The 21,796-nt window shown below is 29.3% G+C and overlaps 7 protein-coding genes across 12 annotated transcripts; 3 read left to right on the top strand and 4 right to left on the bottom strand.

Moving 5' to 3' along the window:
- Positions 1–548: 548 nt before the first annotated feature.
- On the top strand, positions 549–7,021 carry LOC118065082 (zinc finger protein 27-like). Its single transcript, XM_035080133.1, has 12 exons — positions 549–784; positions 1,009–1,227; positions 1,304–1,584; positions 1,698–1,763; positions 1,837–1,904; positions 1,962–2,331; positions 3,682–3,735; positions 3,835–3,898; positions 3,969–4,252; positions 4,335–4,418; positions 4,491–4,561; positions 5,824–7,021. Exons 2-12 carry the CDS (start codon positions 1,167–1,169, stop codon positions 6,884–6,886), a joined length of 2,466 nt encoding a protein of 821 aa, XP_034936024.1. The 5' UTR covers positions 549–784; positions 1,009–1,166; the 3' UTR covers positions 6,887–7,021.
- Positions 7,022–7,229: 208 nt separating this feature from the next.
- On the top strand, positions 7,230–8,738 carry LOC118065083 (zinc finger protein 43-like). Its single transcript, XM_035080135.1, has 3 exons — positions 7,230–7,627; positions 7,925–8,166; positions 8,275–8,738. Exons 1-3 carry the CDS (start codon positions 7,230–7,232, stop codon positions 8,736–8,738), a joined length of 1,104 nt encoding a protein of 367 aa, XP_034936026.1.
- Positions 8,739–8,990: 252 nt separating this feature from the next.
- LOC118065077 (uncharacterized) lies at positions 8,991–11,303 on the bottom strand. Of its 2 annotated transcripts, none has more exons than XM_035080129.1 (5): positions 11,208–11,273; positions 10,870–11,050; positions 10,630–10,779; positions 10,223–10,393; positions 8,991–10,141 (listed from the first exon to the last, which is right to left on the bottom strand). In XM_035080129.1, exons 2-5 carry the CDS (start codon positions 11,029–11,031, stop codon positions 9,287–9,289), a joined length of 1,338 nt encoding a protein of 445 aa, XP_034936020.1. In that variant the 5' UTR covers positions 11,032–11,050; positions 11,208–11,273; the 3' UTR covers positions 8,991–9,286. The 2 variants fall into 2 exon arrangements, with proteins under 2 accessions (XP_034936020.1, XP_034936019.1); XM_035080128.1 differs by having other exon boundaries at positions 8,999–10,141; positions 10,870–11,047; positions 11,208–11,303.
- A 498-nt stretch (positions 11,304–11,801) lies between these two features.
- Positions 11,802–13,478, bottom strand: LOC118065068 (uncharacterized). 4 transcript variants are annotated; one of them, XM_035080117.1, is made up of 5 exons: positions 13,343–13,478; positions 13,080–13,255; positions 12,853–13,014; positions 12,300–12,500; positions 11,802–12,227 (listed from the first exon to the last, which is right to left on the bottom strand). In XM_035080117.1, the coding sequence occupies exons 2-5, from the start codon at positions 13,242–13,244 to the stop codon at positions 11,883–11,885; spliced, it is 873 nt and encodes a 290-aa protein (XP_034936008.1). In that variant the 5' UTR covers positions 13,245–13,255; positions 13,343–13,478; the 3' UTR covers positions 11,802–11,882. The 4 variants fall into 4 exon arrangements, with proteins under 4 accessions (XP_034936008.1, XP_034936010.1, XP_034936009.1 ...); XM_035080119.1 differs by having other exon boundaries at positions 11,802–12,212; positions 13,080–13,466; XM_035080118.1 differs by having other exon boundaries at positions 12,300–12,497; positions 13,080–13,465.
- Positions 13,479–13,829: 351 nt separating this feature from the next.
- Positions 13,830–15,696, bottom strand: LOC118065067 (putative uncharacterized protein DDB_G0267716). Of its 2 annotated transcripts, XM_035080115.1 has the most exons (5): positions 15,324–15,696; positions 15,038–15,220; positions 14,786–14,959; positions 14,199–14,700; positions 13,830–14,102 (listed from the first exon to the last, which is right to left on the bottom strand). In XM_035080115.1, the coding sequence occupies exons 2-5, from the start codon at positions 15,197–15,199 to the stop codon at positions 14,002–14,004; spliced, it is 939 nt and encodes a 312-aa protein (XP_034936006.1). In that variant the 5' UTR covers positions 15,200–15,220; positions 15,324–15,696; the 3' UTR covers positions 13,830–14,001. The 2 variants fall into 2 exon arrangements, with proteins under 2 accessions (XP_034936006.1, XP_034936005.1); XM_035080114.1 differs by having other exon boundaries at positions 13,830–14,700; positions 15,324–15,695.
- On the top strand, positions 15,469–19,331 carry LOC118065066 (splicing factor 3B subunit 2-like). The gene is made up of 3 exons (XM_035080113.1): positions 15,469–18,177; positions 18,263–18,376; positions 18,634–19,331. The coding sequence occupies exons 1-2, from the start codon at positions 16,141–16,143 to the stop codon at positions 18,329–18,331; spliced, it is 2,106 nt and encodes a 701-aa protein (XP_034936004.1). The 5' UTR covers positions 15,469–16,140; the 3' UTR covers positions 18,332–18,376; positions 18,634–19,331.
- Positions 18,508–21,790, bottom strand: PIG-N (Phosphatidylinositol glycan anchor biosynthesis class N). The gene is made up of 8 exons (XM_035080112.1): positions 21,391–21,790; positions 21,093–21,313; positions 20,828–21,038; positions 20,442–20,727; positions 19,917–20,373; positions 19,508–19,844; positions 19,021–19,417; positions 18,508–18,937 (listed from the first exon to the last, which is right to left on the bottom strand). The coding sequence occupies exons 1-8, from the start codon at positions 21,618–21,620 to the stop codon at positions 18,521–18,523; spliced, it is 2,556 nt and encodes an 851-aa protein (XP_034936003.1). The 5' UTR covers positions 21,621–21,790; the 3' UTR covers positions 18,508–18,520.
- Positions 21,791–21,796: the final 6 nt, after the last annotated feature.

Below are 21,796 nucleotides of genomic sequence, written 5' to 3' on the forward strand. Positions count from 1 at the left end.
TTTCATGAAATTTTCTCCCCGTGTAGGCACAACAACCATATTTGAAAAGGATATAAATATTTATTCGGATATTCGGAGATAAATATTTAAAATCGATGAGAATACATAGAAGAAATAATCTTCATATCTCAGAGAAAGGGCTGATCGTCATTATGTGGAAATAAAATTGGTTATTATATGTTCATTATAACATGTTATGATAGAGTAATTATTTTCGCATAAACTCACGTGAAAATCCGTAAAATTATTAAAAATTTCATCTTCCTGACTGTTTCTTCAAATAAAAATATAAAAAAAATAGAGATAATGTTCCGGTACAGGTCAAGTTATAAATATTCTCAGAAAGTACCATAAAAATTACAAACAGCATCCATAAATAATTGACCGCTCTATTCTTCTTGTCAATCACATGTTGCAACCATTTTATGACGGTTCGTTTTCAAAATTGTGCAGTTAAATACTGATAATTAGCTTTAATTTATTGGATATTTTTACTCAAAAATATTGACTTTCCTTATATTATAGCTTCATAGAATTGTGATTAAATATGATATAACCGTTTATTTTTTGCTGTAGTTGCGAATTTTGAAGTTTTTCATGAAATAGCACAGATAGCGCTCCAGAATGTTCAGTAACGACATAACCTATGTCCACCATTAAACATCAAAAATATAGAGAGAAATAAAAACATTTGAGTCTCTTTTTAGCACGTGTATTTACTTATAAGTTAAAGGATTGTTGGTAACATCAATCACCAGTTGCTAAGCTGTGTCATTACTCTTCTGTAAATTCTTTAGTATTTATTACTTACTTTTGACGAGTGTTGTTTTCAATTTTTATGTATGTTTTTATAAAACAGCGGTTTTCTTTCAAATTAATCAAGTTCGACTATGAAATTAATTAAAGTGTATATATAAAAAATATACTTATATAAATACATAAAAATCAAAGTCAATCGGAAAATCAATTCCATGATTCTTTTCTACTTAAATTTATGCCTAATTATAGATTTTATGGAATACATTTCAAAAATGTATTAAATTTTGGATTTAGGAAGGATTAGTTGGTTAGAACTACTTGAAATTTTTTCGGAGAAAGCTATTTTGAAATTGCCAATATATCGTCTAAAAGTGTTTGTAATATTGAATATTAATCAATTTAAAATTATGCAATCTAAAAACTGTATGGAAACAGAAACAAATACTGATGTTCCATTAGTTGAATCAGGTAAGAAATGAAATTTACTTAATCAGTAAAAAATATTTATAATAAATATTGATATTGGTGAATTTTCATTTTACAGAGCAATGGGACTGCTCACAGAATTTATCAAATTTATGCAGAGTATGTGCTCGATTCGATGATCATATGATTCCTATATTTGGAAGTAATTTGAGACATGATTTATCTGGTAAAATCAGAACTTATTTATCTGTAACTATTCAAGAATCTGACAAACTACCATTACAAGTATGTGACAATTGTGCTAGCACAATATTGGCTTGGCATGACTTAGTGAGTGGCTGGAACACTGCTCAACAAAAACTTATACAAATTCTAGAAAAATTAGAAGCTAAGCAAAAAGTGAATATACAAAATTATATTATCGAAATTTCCTTTCATTTATATGTTTTGCTTATAAATACACGATAAAGGCAATTTTATTATAAGTTACTTGTTTTAAATAAAAATTTCAGACACGAAAATCTATAGAGGTAGTTCCAACAAAAACAAGTAAAAAAGCTTCTCCAAAAAAAATGAAGGTAAACCAAAATATATTATTTTTATTTTGCTATTGTAATAATAGTTAATCTAACTATTTGATTAATTTTCTAGACTGCTCAAGAAGTGATTTGTATTTCTGATGATGAGGGACAGTTAGCTTCAACTCATTTAGTTCAAACGTAAGTTTTATTTATCTTTTAAAAGTCAATCGAAAATAATCGTCCTTCATTTTTTAGATCAACTTCTGATTCGAAAAAAATGAAAGAAGCTTCTTCAGATCTCAAGTCTAATGATCAAACTAAAAAACTCCCAAAAAGTCAATTGATCAAAAATAAGCCAGAGAAATCTAAAAAAGCATTGCCAACAGATGTAAACAGGAGACGGCTTAGTAAAGAAGAGATCAAAAAATATGAAAAAGTAATAAATGGAAAAGCATTTTACTTTTGTCCAAACTGTGATAAACATCTTCGTTCGCCTTATACACTTTTTGACCATATGAGAATTCATACAGGAGAAAAGCCATATAGTTGTTACATTTGTGATAAAGAATTTCGATTGAAAAGGAGTTTGATAAAACATATATTAAGCAAACATGCCGATCATACGTAACAAGAAGAATAGGATATTAAAAATGATAAGATTAGCATTGAAATTCTTATTATTTAAATGCTTGGGATCTTTGCAATAACATGTCGTCAGTGAAGTTCTAACAGTGCGTAAGTCCAATGTATAAACATATGACTTACATGGTGTTAGAACTTCAGCGACGATGTTCTAGATGAAACAAAGTTTTCCATTTAAAAAGTAAAATCTCAAATTTTCGGGAAAGAAGTATTTGTGATATGTGTCATAAATTATTTAAGGATTTAATAATTAAAAAGAATCATTTGTGTAAATGTTATAAAGCTACGAAGATGATTAATCTTAAAACTAAAGATGTTATTTGTGTGATTGTATGAGACTTTAACATGAGCCTTAAAAACACTGTATATCTTTTATTAAATGTGAGTGGTTACTCTTTTTAAAAAAAGAGTTTATAAATTTTATCATGCAAAAATTAGTACGATGGGACCAGCCTAATGCTATTTGTTTATTAGTAGTTTTATTTTAATTTGAAGTTACATATAACAAACATCGATACTTTCATTCATTTAATTTTAATTTGTTTGTCGTTTTTTATATGGAATTTTTCTATTCAACTTTCCAAAGTTATTTATGATTTAAATATATTAATTTCATTTTTTTTAAGTGATATAAAATTATTATAAGGAAAGTCAAGGCAATATGTTATCAAATTATCGATCTCGTAAATGAGTCAAAGTTAATCTATGGTTATTATACTTAAGTTGTCAAAATATATTTTCAATAATAAATATTTTATGATTCTAAAAGAACAAATATGTTTTACATTTAATTTTCATGCATTTAAGACTTACCTTTACTTAATTTAAACATTTATTGACTAAATTGTCGGATTGGTCTCGTAATAAGCATTTTAATTTTTCCCGCGCTTCATGATCCTATTAGTCGTTGAATTATTATTATTTTTGTCATAATTTGGTAAAATATGTATGTATACGAAATAGTATTTAATACGTGTTATTTAAAAAAAAGTGAAAAAATATTTCTCTTACTAAGAAACTATATGTAATATCTAATTAAATTTTTTAGCTTGTTATTACGATGTTCAATGATTAACTTATTTAATTTCAATATGGCGATGGTTATAATAGCGTCAAATATATATATAAATGACGCTTCGGAGTTTTTATTTAAAAATGCATAAAACACTTAAATCGTTACTAATTAATTGTACCTAATATTAAAATAATATAAACTATTATATGATTCTTTAATTTTAGTGAGTTAAGTCTAATTTTGTGCACAATAATAATGATAATTTTGCTTGAAATAAGCAATTATCTTATTGAACAATTACATGTAAAAAAATATTAGACTATTTGTGCCATTAGCGGAATAAATATTTATTTCTTAGATTTAAATATTGTGGTAAATAGAACATTTCGAATATAGTGATTGTTATATATAACTTGACTTATTGCCCCATGTTATTAATAAAATATAAACATGTTTTTATTTAATCCGTAGGATGATGATAATAAACACGCTATGGAAGTAGATCTGAATAATGAATTAAGTTGTACTCAAGCAGGTTAAAAATTAGATCAACTTGAATTAATATTTAATCTGATATTCAACGTTAATGATAATCTTATTTTTAGGTGAATTCCAAAATACTGAAAATCTAGTTGAATTATGTAGATTATGTGCAGTCACTAGCGATCACCTGATTCCAATTTTCGATGGTGAAGGTTTACAGCATAATTTGTCCAGTAAAATAAATAAATATTTACCAGTAAATGTAACAGAAAATGATACATTACCTCAACAATTATGTTATCACTGTGCCGCAACTATACTCGCTTATCATGAAATTTCCGAAGGTTGTTTACATGCTCAAGAAAAATTACTTCAAATTCAAGAAAAAATAAATAGTAGACAAGTGGTAATAATTTTAATTTCCGATAATAGTAAAATTATAAAATGTAATTGAATAATTTCAATCATATATTTCTTTACTATTTTAGGAAGAAAATGTTGTACCAATTAACGAATTTCAAGAAACTAAAGTAAAAGATGTTCCAACAAATTCGTTAACTGATCAAGAGCAAGTATGTAACATAAATGAATAATTCGTTTTGATAGTCTTTAATTATTTCTTATCGGATTTAATTACATTTTAGATAATAAGTGACGAGTCATATAATAATAAAGACAAAAAGGATGAAGATCTCAATTCTTCAGATAGAAATAGGTTAGTAAAAATGTTTCTTGAAATAGTCGGTTTTCAAAGATAATAATTTTTCTAAATATAGTTTCAATTAGTTCAGTACTTTTATATATATTATATCATATCACATGAAATAATCATAACAAAATAATATAATTGTAACTTTGAATAATTATTAATAGAAGATCAAAAATAGTGCACTCAAGTCTCGAGTCAAGCTCTGACTGTTTTCCAGGTCCTGTAATATCACATCGAGACTTGAAATATTTTCTGACATGCAGAATAAATTACAAAAACCATTTAAATACATATACGATGAACATGAAGATTGCAATTCCATAATAGTGGATAGTGAAGATAATGATAATGATACTGATGATCACGACAATGAACAATCTGAAAACAATGACGATATTCAGGTAATTGAAGAAGATTCATTACAAAATAACAGAAGTAATGTTGAAATGAATCGAAATGAAACTGAGATCCAAGAAGAAAATTTCTTGCATGTTTCTAAAATGAATAATGAGTTCAATGCGAAAACAAAATGCTTAATTTGTTCTGCCACGTTTTCTGATGTCAAATCATTACATTCACATGTAAAAAGTCATGGTTTACCAGCAGCTCAAGAGGCTTATCAATGCATTGAATGTAGAAAAACCTTCAGACTGAAGAACTCTTTAGCACGACATCTAAGAATTCACAACAATGAACGATCATTTACTTGTCACGTCTGTGGAAAACAATTTAGAGATTCTGGAGGCTTAGCAAGGCACTTGAACGATGTTCATGCAAAACGTAAACCATTTCCGTGCGATATTTGCGGTAAAAGTTTTGCTTCAAACGCAACTAGGAATGATCATCGAAGAACTCACACTGGAGAGAGACCTTATGTTTGTGATTTGTGTGGAAAAAAGTTTAAATCGAAAGCATGTCTTTATATTCATAATAAAATACATACAGATGATTTTCCTCATCCTTGTCTTCTTTGTAATAAGAAATTCCGTAGAAGACAAGAGCTACTATGTCATACTACAACACATACTGGAGAAAAAAATTTCACTTGTGATAAATGTGATAAAAAATTTAGAATCAAATCAGAGTTAGCTAGGCATACAAGCTTACATTCAGACGAAAAACCTTTTGTTTGTAATGAATGTGGTTTATCATTTCGTCAACGACGTTATCTTAATAATCATATTAAAAGCAAGCATTTAAAAGCTAATTCATGACAACCAATTATTGAAATCAATTATTGAAATTCCCTGCATTTGTTATTTTTGCAGGTGTGCAGTTATTCGGCCAAGAAATACAGAAACTTCTCTGGCACATAAGTGTAGGACTAAAGCCAGTCATTCTGCCAAAGAATCTGATTTATATGACTTCGATGAAACTAGAGATATTCAACAAGACATTGGTAATAAAGAAGATCAATCAATTAAAAATGAAGAATTATATAAAACAGAATCGAATGTTCAAAAAGATGAAGAAGAACATCGAAGTGATGGAGAAAAACAAATTAATCAATCAGTAAAACGAAAAAAATTAACGAAAAATAAACGAACACGTTTCGAATCTTATCCTTGTATGTATTGTGAATTCATAGCTAAGCAAAAAAAATTATTATCTAAACATATGACCAGAGACCATCCAGATTTTCCATTAGATGAACAAATAAAAAAACCTTCACGAGCTGATAAAGAATTAATCAAAAAAGCTAGAGTAGAAGCAAATGGACGTGTTCATTACATATGTCAGGAATGTGATAAGATTCTTTTTTCATCTTATACGTTCTATTGTCATACGAGAATTCACACTGGTGAAAAACCTTTCACTTGTCATTTATGTGGTAAACAATTTCGTATAAAACAAGGCCTAGTTCGACATTTGAATGGAACTCATGCAGGTATAAAAAATTTTCCTTGTGATATTTGTACAAGAACATTTGCTACAAAGAGAATTCTAGATGATCACAGAAGAACACACACTGGAGAACGACCTTACGTTTGTAACACGTGTGGGAAAACATTTAAACAGAAGGCATCTCTATTCGTTCACAATAGAAGTCATACAAATTTTTTTCCATTTGAATGTATTCATTGCAACCAAGTCTTTCGTACCAGGCCCTTATTAATGCTTCACATTACCAAGCATACTGGAGAAAAACCTCACATTTGTGACGTTTGCCAACGACCATTTAGGATAAAATATGAGTTAAAAAGACATAAGCTTATTCATTCTGATGAGAAACCATGGCAGTGTTCAAATTGTGATTTATCATTCCGACAAAAACGTTATTTAATTAAGCATATAAACAACCACCATAAAGACATCATGTCATCAACGTAAAAATAATAAAAAATGGTCTTATTTCAGGTGTAGGAGAGAAGATGATCAAAATTTGAAAAGGATAAAAAATAGAATATCTCGAAAGATCATTAAGAAAAAAGATAAAAAAGTCTTGGTATCAGTGATAATAGTCAATGGTGTGAAACATTTCCAATGTCAAGAATGTAATAAAGTTTTTTCATCTAAATATAATCTCCTTACTCATCAAAATATTCATTCTGAAATACCTCCGTATGCTTGCGATTTTTGTGACAAAAGGTTTAATGCAGCTTCTGGATTAAATAGACATAAAAATCTTATTCATGCTCAAAATAAAACGAAATTTCCCTGTGATCAATGTGGAATGGAATTAAATTCTAAAGCTAACCTTCGAGAACATCTTTACACTCATATGAATGGCCGTCAATATATTTGTGAATTATGTGGTAAATGCTTTCGACAAAAATCGTCTTTATATACTCACTATCAATTCCATCAGTCTAAAGATACGCGTAAATACAGATGTAATATTTGTGACCATGCTTATCCACGTCGTCTTGACTTAGAAAATCATATTTTAATACATACTAAGGAAAAACCTCATACCTGTAATGTCTGTAATAAAACATTTCGTACTACTGGCTGTTTAAGTAGACATAAAATGACTCATGTAACTGAGAAACTTTATGTGTGTAACATTTGTGGACTGAAATTTAATCAAAAACGTTATTTGAAGAGGCATTGTAAAAATAAACATGATATGTGAAAAGATACTGAAATTATCTTAAAAACTATTTATGTTTGATGTTGAAGTTGAAAAATAGTATGAGCTTAAATAAAATTACTTAAGCTAAGAAATATTTATATTATAAAATATTAAATTGTAATAAACGAATTATTTTTATAAGTGAAACTATCTATTTAATTTGAATCAACAATAAAATTATTGTAAATGTAATTTATAAATGTAACAAATGTTTATCATAATTTTAAAATTGTTTTAATTATTTTTATAATATGTTATTTAAAAATAATTGTAACCATCACTTCTCTTTACAGATCTGATTTTCAGGAAGTTCAGCAAGTAGTATCAACGTTTGAAGAGAAGCAATTTAATGTAATTCGTCGTACCTTTTCTTTTGATGTTGTAAATGCTAAAGAACAACTGAAGGTTAATTTATTAAAAAAAGAGAATACTTATAAACAAGGTGCATTGAAAAATTCTACGCAAAGTGTTGGTGATATATTAGAAAAACCAACTAATAAAAATAAAAAATTAAATACATTCCATTGCTCAGCATGTAATAAAATTTTCAGAGAAAAAAAAAATTATAAAATTCATTTAAAATCTCATGCTGAAGAGCGACGGTTCACTTGCCACATTTGTGGAAAACAATTTTCATTAACAGGTAGTCTCTATTATCATTTGAAACACGTTCATGAAGGAGTGAAAAATCATGCTTGCGATATTTGTGGAAGATCATTTGCAATGAAAAAAGTAATGGAAGATCATCGAAGAATTCATACAGGAGAACGACCGTATGTTTGTGATTCTTGTGGGAAAACTTTTAAGACAAAAGCAGCTTTATATATTCATTCTAAAACTCACTCTGATCAATATCCATTCAAATGTACGTATTGTAAGAAGGGGTTCAGATGGAGACAACAATTACAAGATCATACAACCGTTCATACTGGTGAAAAAAAGCATACTTGTGAAGTTTGTGGAAAATGCTTTGGCGTCAAATATGGCTTAACAAGACATAAAAGAATTCATTCAACAGACAAACCTTTTATTTGTGAGAAATGTGGATGTTCCTTTGCTCAAAAACGTTATTTAAGAAGTCATGAACTTATCAAACACAAAACTTGAAGAAATAAAAACATATTTTTTTTACTTTGATGTTAATATTTATTTCTCTATGATAAATAATACAATGTAGTTAGAAATTAATAGTATGATATTATAACATAATAAAAAACAAATGAAGTTAATATATTTATAAAGATAATTAATGGATAATTATATTTCAAAAGTAACTGCAAAAGAATGAAGCTTGAATTTAGATACAATTTTCCATGTATCTAAAATTTAAACGTTAAATTTATGTAGAATGATAATACATGGAGATTAGTTTTTCAAAAAATAATGATCTAAAATATACGTAAAGATAAATAAAAAGATCATTTTTTCTTTTGGTTTCAGACTTTAAATTAAATCATTTTTATGTTAATATTGAGTAATGATAAAAGAATTAAATTATCGGAATGTTATTTACTAAAACTTATCAAAAGTCTAATTATTTAAATAATTATCCGAAAAAGATCATGTTTTTAAGTTATTTTTATAAAAGTATGAATATAAAATTAAGAAATGTGGGTGATATTGAAAAATGTTATGGTTAATGTTTCAAAACAAACTTAAGCTTTTTTTCCTTTGTCTTCTTCGGTAGGGCGTCCAATTTTCGGTAGATTGTTCAAATTCCAAGCATGAACAATGCCTCGCCCACATGATCGTGTGCCATTTCCATTTCGACTTGTTCCTGGAGCTTGAGGTGGTGGTGGTGATGATAATGATTCTGATCCTGATGATGATACTAAAGAGGATGATGAACCAAAAGTTGCTGCACATTTTGGGTTGGACAGATTTACTTTAGTTGGAGATTCTACATTTTTCTGACCTTTTGATGATTTCTTTTTATTATGAAATCTGTTCTCTGATAATTTATCATTACAGCTGTTATCATCAACACTTGCATCAACTTTGTTATTGGTATTCTCATCAGTGGATGGTTTTTCTGATTGAATAGCTTTCTGAACAAGTAATTTTAGTAGCTCTTTCTCTCTTTCTTCAATAATTTTATTTTTTATATCAATTGATTTTGCTTTTGATTCCATTTCTTTCTCAAGCTCACGAATCTGGGCTTCACGTTCTTTAATATTCATTAGCTGCTCTTCATTTTTTTTCTTTTGGTCTCTATTATTTCTTTTTGCATCTTCTAGAGTTTCCAATTCTTGGAAAGCAGCAACGCACTCTGATTTATCAGAAATAGCTAATGATTGTTTCAACTGATGAAGTAGAGCAGAATCAAGATAGAAAGTGTCGGGAGTTTGTGGTCTATCAGATTTATAATTGTCTTCGTCCTTGTTATTACTAATACCTGCATTGATAAGTTTTTCAGCCTTTGAAATGGATTGTGGCTTTCTAGTAGTATTTTCCATTTGAAGGAGGACAGATTCATTTCGTGGACGACGTAGTGATTGTGGTGATAATGACTATAAACGATTAAATGTTTAGATTTAAATAAAATAAAAGATTAATTTTTTATGTACACGAAAAGAATTAAAAATACTAACTTTATTATCTTCAAAGTTCTCTTTCTCTCGTTCTAGTTCAGCAAAACGACGTCTTTCTTGCATTCTAAATTTTTCTCTTTTCGATTTGGACTCAACATTCAATGAACGATAAACAAGCTTTTTTTCAATTTCAGCATTTGGATCATAACCAGGACCCTGTATTGCGTGTCGCTGAAATAATATTTTTTAATTAAAAACTCGTAAAGAACAATTTATTGCTATGGCAAGCAAGCATTAAATTACTTTGAGTCAAGATTCAAAGCATACAAAAATGTAACTTAATGCGTATTACAGATTAAAAGTATTATATTCTACAAGTATCTGCTTACAGTATGAATCTTCATTATTATAAAATTTGAATAAAAATATTTGAAAACTTGTACAATAGTAATGTAATAATTTATTACCCGTTCCCAACTGTCATCATCTGGTAAAACTTCTGCTAATTGTCTCATAGCTTCTTCGGGACTTAGAACGTTGGCAAAACATTTTTTGTCTTCTTGAGTATATACTTGCTGTTGTACAGTCGCATTGTTAGGACAATTTTTACAATGATGCTGTCATATGAAATTAAATGCGTATAAAACAAAATATTCTAAAATGTTTTAACAATTGAATGTAGCAAAAATAATACGAAAATACTTTACCAGTATCTCGTTGACGTCGTAAATATGTAAAGGATTATATGGACATACTGATTTTCCCATCATTGTTTGATTTTTGATACATTTAGTTAAATGAAATTGCATACGGCTTGCATTAATTCGATGACTTGGTTCAAAAGGGCAGGTAAGTCTTGTATCTTCCATTTTTATTTGTACCAATCTGCTTAAATAAACACGAAATAATTAAACATATAAAGTTCCCGATATTAATTCGAGAAATACAAAACACGTGAATTATGATTTTATAGTTTGTAAAATAAAATTATTTGTAATAATCTCTAATTTTAAGCTTTATATGTATTTATTCGAATGTATTATACCTTGTCAGTGAAGAACAAAGAGAAATATTTGTCGCGTAAAATAAACAACACTTCCGATCACTTTGGGCTGCTTTCGACAACTAAGCTGAATGGGAACGCTTCTTTGAAATGTTTACATGTTGAGTTTCTTCTCCTTCTACCAATGACCGTTCAGGATATGTTTTAAGAGAAAGGGAAGTCTCCAGACCAAGCATAATTTTTTTTATCATTGCCTAATTGATAAATTGATTAAAATAATTTACATACACAGCAAAAACAAAATTTTTATTACATATTTTGTCGATGTGAAAATTTTACTCGAGTATGAAAATTATAACAAAAACATTATTTTAAAGGATTAATTAAATAATTGTAACAGCTTTTTATATACGTCAGCACAGGATGTGTATACCAAATGCTTGAGAGTTTTATAATTAATTAATGCATTTTATTTTTTTTTATTGATCTGACATTTTATGTTAGAAGCATTTTCATTAAAAAACGTAAAAAAGAATTTTCAATGTTTTAAACATATTATTATTTAAACAAAATACAGTACAGTACACTACAATATTTTACACGTAAAATCGTGACGAATTTATTTATTTTTTTTAATTATTATTCTCATCATTACTATCATCAGCAGGCAGAAAAACTATGTTTTTAAATATTTTAATAAGTTCGTTTTTTTGTTCTTCATTTTTTTTTTTCCTTTTGCCGCAAAATTTGTAATTCTTTTTTAATAGCAACTTCGTCTGCTTTTAATTTTTTTAATTTTTCATAAAGCTCAGCAATTCCAATATCTTTGGTTGCCAAAGACTTTGGTTGATTAGCACAATGTGAGCTCAAATCCTTTGAATTGGTATCACTTGTAATTGTATGATCTGATTCTGAGTTTATCATTCCAACAACTTCAGAAGAGATCTTATCTGTTTTATGTATTTCCATTCTTTGAATACAAGGCTCTTCCATGGGCGTTTTAACTATCGATGTTCGTAACGTTTCAATGGCCGGACGTCTAAGAGGCTTTGGATGAAATATCTAATACGTTACAATATTTACATTAAATTTTAACAATTCAACAACTTACAAGAACGGAACGAGATTACTTACTTCTTTTTCTAGTTGACTTTCGGCAGCTATTTCAAAATAATCTTTTGAAGAAGTAGTACCATTTTCTTCAAGTGTAGTTGTAGAATGACAAGCAGCATTCTTCATTGAAGATGCATTATTAAGTGAAAGATCATCCTTATTTTTGTAAACATTTTCTTGGATTAATGCATCATTTATGCTAAGAAAACGATTACCGTTCTGCTATTAACAGAAATAATCATTGAATGAGAATAATTACTGAAATAAAGCTAATATTATGGCATCATTACTATTATTATAATAATAGCAATAATCATATTGAAATTTGTGAATGATTATTGATATGTTGATTCTTTAATGGAAAAATAGAATCAGCAGCATTTAAATGTTTTGTTTTACATTCCTGAAAATGTTTCCAATCAAAATCATAGATATTCAGTGTCATTTTAGAATTATCATCAAATGCACATTACAAGAGGATTTACCATACATTTTGATTAATTCTTAAAAAGTAATGAATAGTCTCAAATATTTGTTTATAAATATGCAAAAAAAGATACAATAAATTTCTTACTCTTAATTCCGGTAGTTTTTCTTCAATAGTTATATTAGGTTTAGGATGATTGATAGAGCTTCGTATTGGAAAACCATCGTTATTTGAAGAATTTTGTTTACATTTGTTAGTAGTTTTTTGATTCAGTATATTTTTACCATTGGGACAAGTATCACAATGCTCCTATAACATGAAAAAAAACTGTTGATTGAAAATGATTTTTTAAATCAATAATCATAGAAAAATACCAATATCTGTGAAGCATCAACTTGATGTTGTCGGTTGTATGGACACTTAGTAAGTCCATTCATGGAACGACTTTTTATACATTTTTTAAGATGCTTCTGTAATCCTCCCACCAAAATTCTATGATTTCTATCCAATGGGCACGTTAAATAGAAACTATTTTCCATTCTAGCTTAAGCTTTTAAATGTTTGACAAAAAATATTTAATCAATAATTTTGTAATTATTATGATAAAAAACACAATTTACACTAAATTGATAAATACTCTTATTCTACTTAATTATCATGTCTCACTTTACAAGACTAGGAATGTCTGCGTTCTGATCCTTTATTACGTTAAGTATTTCTAAAACGCAGATTCTCACAATGTAGTATTAATATTCTAACGGGTAATCATCGGTAATATTCTAACGGGTAATCAATATTTAGTCATGAAACGATTTTATCTTTGGGAATTTATAAACATTTGTGATCACTGTTTTCCTGAAGGTCAACTCGATTTTAGGAAAACACCAATCATCACCTATATTAAATGTTTATCAATCGCAATAAAAAAAATCTAATACTACTTATAAATAATTCTTCCATCAAACTAAATTAAAGAAATGTTTATATTTTTTTTATTAAGTGTGCATGATATTGAAAAAGTTCTCAATTACAAAGAATAAGACAATTGTTTTTAGATGTCAAGTAAAACGCAATTCAGTTGACGTTATTTAATACACAGAAATTATTCGATAATTTCTTAGAAATATCTCTTATGTTATTTTTTATTTATTTTATCGTTGTAAGTTTCGTAGAAAAATCGTTGAAATAAAAAAAAAAACTTTACAATATAGTAAATACTCTTAAGTACCAAAGTAATATAATAAAAAAAAATTAATCTACACTTTCATAACTACAGTCTTTAACATCGTAGTGACTTTAAGATTGACTTATTTTTTTTGACGCCACTTTTCTTTGACTATAAATACGCATAATTCCTCTTCCAAGTGCTCGTGTATTACTTGAATTTGCTGATGATCCTGGAATTGGAGGTGATGATGTTAGTGGTGTCATAAATGGTCTAACATATTGGAAATTGCTAGACTTTTTTTCTAATTTATAATTAGAATTATTACCAGCTGGTTTGTTAGATTTATCAATATTATTGCCGATATCAGTATTGACTTCTTCAATACAAGCAGTTATATTTGTGTTTTTTTTATTATTATTATTGGTACGATAATTATTACTAGTATTCATGTAAACAGCGATACTCTTGAGGATTTCAATAAGCTCTTTTTTTTCGTCCCCAATTTCTTTTTCCTTTTGTCGTAAAATTTGCATTTCTTTTGCAATAGTAACTTCTTTTTCTTCTAAGGCTTCCAATTTTCGATAAATCTCACCATAGTCGATATTGTTGATTTCCAATGATTCTGGTTCATTCCAAAAATTCACGCTTAAATTTTTCGAATCAGCATCATTTGTTATCGTATGGTGATTTTCAAAAGTAATGCTCTTTTCCAGAGCATTTAGAAGAGGGTTTTTATTTTCTCCTAATTTTTCAGTTCCTCCATTTGGTGCATTTATGGATGTTTCGGACTTTTCATTTTCTGGAAGTCTCAAAGATTTTGGAAGTGTCTAAAATAACACAATGTTTCAATTTTTTTGAATCGTCATAAATAAACTAAGCATCAATAAAGTGAAAAGTTAAAAAACAACTTACTTTTATTTTCGTTTCAGTATTTGAATGAATAGTATTACTATACACCGTTTCAGCTACAGAATCACGAGCATAAGTTGATGTTGAAGAAACATTGTTTGACGAATCAGCCTTATTTTCACGAGTATTTGCCTGCGTTAGCACGTCTTTAATGCTAGGACAAATAATGCAGTGCCCCTATCATGTGTGTATAAATTATTATTTTTTAGAATAGTTTTTAAAACAAGACAAATAATTAAAATAATAAAAAAATACCACTATTTCAGAAGCATCAATAATATGTTGAATGTTGAATGGACAAATAGTGGGCCCAGTCGCGGAATGACTTTTCATACATTTTAAAAGATGACCCTGTAATCGGCTCATCATAATTTTATGACTTTTATTGAACGGACATATCACAAATGGATCTTCCATCTTAATGGAGGTTGTTTGGTCCTTAAATATATAATTTATCTTTAAAATCTCGATATTTTTCATAGTAAAGTCAAAATTTATTTCTAATTCATTCTACTATTTTTTATAATTTATTTTATCTTACCTTTATAGAATAAAAATGTTTACTTTTTTGTTTTATATTCGCAAGTGCGTCACAGTACTAAATGTATATGTACGTTGATTGAGATAAAGAAAATTTAATCTCATTAAGGGGGGTAGGTTTAGCCAAAACAAAGGAGCGATCTCTTCTTTTGATTATCACAACCGGCTCTTGATCGATACGCAGTTCAAAATGATTACTAATTTTGTTTTTAGTATTGATTATCAAAATACAACAGATAATATGGAAAAATTATTTATTCAAAAATCAAATTCTCAATATGAACAAAGAAATATTGTTAACAATTTATTGTTAAAACTTTCCTAGTTATCAATAATTTTGAATACACGTTTTGAATTACTAGCAGCGTTTGGTTTTGAGATTTATAGATGTCGTAATATTCTGTCGCCCGAAAAATTCATGAAAATGAAGCCAACTATTCTGTTGTAAACGGGATTAGATGGAATTTGAACTGTTTCATTCCGTTCCCTATATGTATTGTTTTCAATTTTTCTAATGTGAAAGAAATTTGATTTATTTATAAATGTTTAATGTTAATAACATGATCACAGTGATTGCAAAAGTTCATTAAAATTTTGGTGTATCATACATCAAGTATTTAACTGAACATTGAATTATTTACACTAAGAATCCATTCCGTGATTATTGCTGGCGAAAAAATTATATGAAGAAATTTTTTAACCTCTAATGTGATGATATAGTTTTAATATTTACTCAATATTAATTTCTATTAAATCAATTATAATAGTAAATTCATCTTATAATTACTATTTGCTTTTTTAGTCAGTAAAAAATAATTATGGCGGAACCGCCTAAAGCATTGCCAAGTCTTTTAAGCTTGAAAGTATCAGTTCCACCAGATATGCAGCAGAATCATGGTTCTAATGAAGAAAAAGAGAGAGAAAATGATGAAGAAGTCCAATTACCAGCAGCCTTAGAACAAGCATTAGCATTTAAAACTGAACGAGCAAAAGAAGTTGGAGCTGATCCAAATGATATATCAGTACCCGGCACATCTCCTACCCATGAAGGCACTCGTGAAGATCCATCTTTAGATTTTACAATAGAAACAGAAACAACAAACACAAATGTTGAAAAATCTGATGCAAAATCTAATAAAACCAAGAAAAAGAAAAAAAAGAAGAAAAAGAAGCATTCTGATGAAAAGATAATTGATTTTAATAAAAAGACTGTAGAATCGGAAAATTCTGTACCTAAAGATGACATAGAAGTAGAATATATTCAAGAAATTCCAACAGTAGCTGATTTAGAACCTATGTATCGTCAATTTGCAAGAGTATTTGAAGCATTTAGACTCGTAGAACCTGATGGTCAGACGGATAAAGATAAAGGTGAAGCCATTGGACAGTATCCACCTACTGTCCCATTGTCAATGGTACCCAGTAAAGTGCCTTTAATTGATGATTTTGATGAAGAAGCTAATCAACATCAACAGGCTCAAAATGTCGGTGAAAATGGAGCTCCAAGACTCTCTAAACGCAAATTAAAGAGATTAACAAGGTTGAGTGTGGCTGAATTAAAACAACTTGTTGGTAGACCTGATGTAGTTGAAATGCATGATGTCACTGCGCGGGATCCAAAGTTGTTAGTTCAGTTAAAAGCACATAGAAATACGGTACCGGTTCCCAGACATTGGTGTTTCAAAAGAAAATATCTTCAAGGCAAACGAGGTATAGAGAAGCCTCCATTTGACCTTCCAGACTTTATCAAACGCACAGGAATCACAGAAATGAGAGCAAGTCTTCAAGAAAGGGATGATGGACGAACTCTCAAAGCAAAAATGCGAGAACGAGCACGACCCAAACTTGGAAAAATCGATATTGATTATCAAAAGCTACACGATGCTTTTTTTAAATGGCAGACAAAACCTAGGATGACTATTCATGGTGATCTTTATTATGAAGGTAAAGAGTTTGAAACAAGATTAAAAGAAAAGAAACCTGGGGAATTATCTGATGAATTGAGGACGGCTTTGGGCATGCCTATTGGCCCTAATTGTCATAAAGTGCCACCTCCGTGGCTTATAGCTATGCAACGATATGGTCCACCTCCAAGCTACCCAAATTTAAAAATTCCTGGGTTAAATGCTCCTATTCCCGAAGGCTGTGCTTTTGGATATCATGCAGGTGGTTGGGGTAAACCGCCAGTTGATGAAACTGGTAGACCTTTGTATGGTGATGTATTCGGAATTGCAAGAGCACCAGGTAGTGATGCTCTCGATGAAGAAGTTGATCGTGGAATGTGGGGTGAACCAGAATCAGAATCATCAGGAGAAGAAGATGAAGACGATGAAGGAGAAGAAGGGGATGAAGGTGATGGTGATGGTAAAGAAGCAGATGGAGATGCTAGTGGTTTAGTAACACCTGGAGCAGAAGGATTGATAACTCCAAGTGGAATTGCATCAATTCCTGCTGGCTTAGAAACTCCAGAAACTATCGAATTGAGGAAGAAAAAGATTGAGAGTGAAATGGAAGGTGGTGATACTCCAGCACTGTATACTGTTCTTCAAGAAAGAAGAACAGAAGGGCTTGGGGCCAGTATGATGGGAAGTACCCATGTGTATGATATGACTGGTGCTGGTGGTCAAGCTCCTCCATCTGTCATAGCTGCTGCGAGACGAGGAATAAGTGGGTCAACTTCTGAATCAAGAGTTGAAAAAGATGGAACTGTTGAAGTTGCTTTAGATCCTAGTGAGCTTGATCTCGACTCTGAAGCTATGGCTTCACGGTATGAGGAAACTATGCGATCAAGGCAAGCCCATCTCAGACGTGAAGACCTCTCAGATATGTTACAAGATCATGTTCAACGTCAAAAGGTAAATTGTTTTATTATTATTTATTATATTGTTTGCAAAATTAATTTCTTTTGGATTTTATTACTAAATATAATTTTTTTCACAGAGTAAGAGAAAACGACAGCAAGGGCAAGAAACGAAATCTTCAAAGAAATATAAAGAATTCAAATTCTAAGTCAATTAATGGGTGGACTCTTATACTTTATATTATATTAATTGTGTACGTATTTTCCATTTTATTTAAATAAATATCTTGGGTGCAATAATAAACAATCATATGAATAATTGATTCAGATTTTATTATAAAAATTTATAAATAGTATTAATTCTTATTTAATGATTGAACCACAATATTTTTAGAATTTTACACTAAATGCTTTTTGGTTGATATTTTTGAACGAATCATTGATAAATCTAACGTCATTAATGGATTTGATAGATAGTAAAGAACTAAAAATAAACATGGTAATGTTACAGCTATTGTGTAGCGACTTATAGCAGTCCCGATGTCTAACCAGCTTCCTTGTGAAGTAACACTGAACATTAAAGGCAATGATAAACAGTCACCGAGTAATAGGACAGCTAAGAATATTGACGAAGATGCTAAAACGTGGCTTGCACATCCCACCAGCACTAAAGGTATTGCTAATTTTAATAAAATTAATGCTGACATAGTAAAAGGTGAAAATACTGTGATGAAGTATCGTGTCCACATTGGATCGAATGAACTAATACTGGCCATGTTACCTGTGCCAAAAAATGATAGCAGTATATACAGCATCTATTTAATTTAGTAAAGGATAAATCAAAAAGCTGTCAATTATTAAAATATTTCAAAAATTTAAAAAAAATTTTAAAGGATACAAAGTATGCAGCTATGACTAGATCTTCTAGAGTCAATAATTTGTGATTATTTTTATTGACTCCTGATACTGTTCGATTTCTCTCAAGAGCTTTTAGTAAAGCAATTAAATGCACAGCAAGCAGTATGTAAACTTGTGGTTCATAGGAAGCTGATAACAAGGTTAGAGGACAGAGTAATCCCAGTGTAACTCCAGCTAATCTTGTTCCTTTATTTGTTGAAGAGTAAAGACAGATGCATATCGGACTAGTGATCAGAATAATCCAAGATAAACCTTTTCGACCATCAATAAATTCAGTTATAATCAATGAAACTATCAACAGTCTTATTAATTCTATTATTAATAATTCCATCGTCTTTTTCAGTAAAATAATAGTTCCAAGGACCAGGCTTATTAATCTGTATTAAATAATCAAAATAAAATAGATTTTTTTTACAATTGATGTATTTTTTATTAATTTAAAATATAATCAATAAATTTCTACTTACACCATCGCTGTTTGAGGATTTGGTTTTACTGTAGGAAATGCTGGATACATCGCTAGAGCTCCAGCAGTTAACAAAAGAGCTTTAGGAGTATCTTTAATTAATATTTTCTGCATTATTGCAGTAATTATCATAGCTAAGCTAAAGAATAATTTGTTAATTAGTCCAACAGACATTACTATTATTAATACTATTACACTGCTTATTATTATTGGTGCAGTTTTATTGTCTTTCACATGGAAAGTTGGTGATAAAGTCAATGCACTTCGACATGCTAACCAGATGGAGAAAAATGCAATAGTGCCATATCCTAATACTCTCCAATCTTGTCTTCCTGAAACTAAATTTGACACACAGTTTAATACACAATCTAATAAATAAATTAAAATAAGGAAATTAACAAAGATCGTACCAACATGATCAATACTGAGAATGATTTCAGCTGTTAAGAATATTAAATTTATTAAAGTGAAATATTTATTCAAATCGTCGTCATAAGTTTGCCGTTTAACACCAGTCAATTTTAAAATTAATAAAGCTATCCAACCCAACCACATTATAGTTAAATACATTATCAATTGATTTCTTTGAAATCTTCGATAATAATATAATACTTCTTTACTTAATTTTAATGCTTCTTTAGCTTTCACAATAGCCTCTACAATTTTCATTTCGTTTAGTAGATTTTTAATATCATTAATCATGTTTTTTAATTCTTTTTCTCGCCAATTAAAATGGCTTGGACCATCGCCACTTGCTACAACACGATTTGCTTTTATTTGAATATATAACTGTTCAATATTGTTCATTAAAGCTCGTGCTATATAATCTTTATTCTCAGGAATTAAAAATAATGCAGGTAAGATTCCCTATAAATGATAAATTATTTAGACAAATAAATTAATCTTTAAATAAACAAATGTCAGTATTAATTTACTTCATTATTAGCTGGAACTGGAAGGCCAAGAAGTGATGCAATTAATGGAGTGATGTCAGCTTGTTCTATATCTTGTCGACTATTTATGTGATTAACTCCGGCACCCCAAACAATGATTGGAGTTTCTGTTTCATCTGTAGAACCACTTCCATGTGAACCCCAATCAGTCATCCCATGATCAGCAGTGAAAACGTATGCCGTCTTGCTGTCGTTAAAAAATTGATCAACGCTTTTCACAACTTCTTCAATCTGCTCATCTACATATTTCAAGTTACCCCTGTATTCTCTAAATCCAAATTGAATGTTCAGGTACAGTAATTGTGTCTGTGATGAGAAAGTGTGATAGATTTTTCTTGACTTTAGTCATTAATACGATTAGAACATACTTGGAATGAGGTTTACTGGAATGACCTGCAGTATCACAGCCTAAAAGATGAAAGAACAGAACAATTCCACTTTGATTTTTCAGTTCTAAAGCATCATTTTTTAACCATTGGAAGTATTTTTCGAAAACCCATGAATCCAATTTGATGGAAGATTTATCAAAGTCTTGCCAATCATGTGGGTAACTATCACCATAAACATTCATTCTACTTCCTAAAGATGAGATAAGATTAAGAACTGAATATATGTATACAAGAAATAGTTTACCTTTGACAAACATTGGGATGATATCAGGACTTCCCCAAGCCCATGTTTTATAACTTTGATTGAAAACTGAGTCAAAGTCTACAGGATATTCTTTCCATCCTTTAAATAAAGCACTAGGATCTTCATAAAGACCAGCAGCTATTGCTACATTACCTGGTCTTGATTCTGTTGGCATTCTAGTGTGAGATACACCCCACATTCCTGCTCCATTAATTATACTTCTAAAATATTTTTTTAAAACAAAAAGTAATTGTTAACTAGTCTTAATTCAGTAAAAAAGAATAGAATATGATTTTACTTTAAAAAGGGAGCTTGAGCATCATCAAATGTTCTATATCTCATTCCATCGGCGACAAATAAAAATAACCGTCGAGCAGGAGCTCCAAAAAGTGGCTGAACTACAGGCAAATTTTTTAATACTGGAGAATGAAAATTAGCATCTAAAACTCCCCACAAAATTATCAAATGCACTAACAATCCCCATAATCCAAATAAATATCCTTTTAATTTGTTGTTATTAATAAACATTGTTTCAATAAAGGATTAAGTATTTGATGATGACTATTCACTTGCATCCAAATCATTTAAATGCTGCACACGTTCACCAGTTAACTTCTACTGACAATGATAACAAAGATCTATTTTCTTCAGTGATAGCAGAGAAGAGAGATAGGTATAGTCGAACTGAGAAAAGAGTTTCTCAG

The sequence above is a fragment of the Chelonus insularis genome, unplaced genomic scaffold, assembly GCF_013357705.1.
Source record: "Chelonus insularis isolate UGA/USDA-ARS -01 unplaced genomic scaffold, ASM1335770v1 contig_269_pilon, whole genome shotgun sequence".
Lineage (NCBI taxonomy): Eukaryota > Metazoa > Arthropoda > Insecta > Hymenoptera > Braconidae > Chelonus > Chelonus insularis.

Bases quoted from the DNA above. Each gene is read 5' to 3' on its own strand.
- LOC118065068 (XM_035080117.1), bottom strand. From the start codon at position 13,244: ATGGAAAATAGTTTCTATTTAACGTGCCCATTGGATAGAAATCATAGA. The intron at 12,501-12,852 runs GTAAGAAATTTA...TTCTGTTAATAG, and splicing joins AAAAACTACCGGAATTAAGA to CAGAACGGTAATCGTTTTCT. The intron at 12,228-12,299 runs GTAAGTAATCTC...GTAACGTATTAG, and splicing joins AAAGTCAACTAGAAAAAGAA to ATATTTCATCCAAAGCCTCT.
- LOC118065077 (XM_035080129.1), bottom strand. From the start codon at position 11,031: ATGGAAGATACAAGACTTACCTGCCCTTTTGAACCAAGTCATCGAATT. The intron at 10,780-10,869 runs GTAAAGTATTTT...TTCATATGACAG, and splicing joins ACGACGTCAACGAGATACTG to CATCATTGTAAAAATTGTCC. The intron at 10,142-10,222 runs GTTAGTATTTTT...AATCGTTTATAG, and splicing joins AGAACTTTGAAGATAATAAA to TCATTATCACCACAATCACT.
- LOC118065083 (XM_035080135.1), top strand. From the start codon at position 7,230: ATGGAATTAAATTCTAAAGCTAACCTTCGAGAACATCTTTACACTCAT. The intron at 7,628-7,924 runs GTGAAAAGATAC...TTCTCTTTACAG, and splicing joins TGTAAAAATAAACATGATAT to ATCTGATTTTCAGGAAGTTC. The intron at 8,167-8,274 runs GTAATAAAATTT...TTTCATTAACAG, and splicing joins TACATTCCATTGCTCAGCAT to GTAGTCTCTATTATCATTTG.
- LOC118065082 (XM_035080133.1), top strand. From the start codon at position 1,167: ATGCAATCTAAAAACTGTATGGAAACAGAAACAAATACTGATGTTCCA. The intron at 1,905-1,961 runs GTAAGTTTTATT...TTCATTTTTTAG, and splicing joins TCAACTCATTTAGTTCAAAC to ATCAACTTCTGATTCGAAAA. The intron at 4,562-5,823 runs GTTAGTAAAAAT...TTATTTTTGCAG, and splicing joins AATTCTTCAGATAGAAATAG to GTGTGCAGTTATTCGGCCAA.
- PIG-N (XM_035080112.1), bottom strand. From the start codon at position 21,620: ATGTTTATTAATAACAACAAATTAAAAGGATATTTATTTGGATTATGG. The intron at 21,039-21,092 runs GTAAACTATTTC...TCTCATCTTTAG, and splicing joins CATCCCAATGTTTGTCAAAG to GAAGTAGAATGAATGTTTAT. The intron at 20,728-20,827 runs GTATGTTCTAAT...ATTTGGATTTAG, and splicing joins TCCAGTAAACCTCATTCCAA to AGAATACAGGGGTAACTTGA.
- LOC118065066 (XM_035080113.1), top strand. From the start codon at position 16,141: ATGGCGGAACCGCCTAAAGCATTGCCAAGTCTTTTAAGCTTGAAAGTA. The intron at 18,178-18,262 runs GTAAATTGTTTT...TTTTTTTCACAG, and splicing joins ATCATGTTCAACGTCAAAAG to AGTAAGAGAAAACGACAGCA.
- LOC118065067 (XM_035080114.1), bottom strand. From the start codon at position 15,199: ATGGAAGATCCATTTGTGATATGTCCGTTCAATAAAAGTCATAAAATT. The intron at 14,960-15,037 runs GTATTTTTTTAT...CACACATGATAG, and splicing joins TTGATGCTTCTGAAATAGTG to GGGCACTGCATTATTTGTCC. The intron at 14,701-14,785 runs GTAAGTTGTTTT...GTGTTATTTTAG, and splicing joins ATACTGAAACGAAAATAAAA to ACACTTCCAAAATCTTTGAG.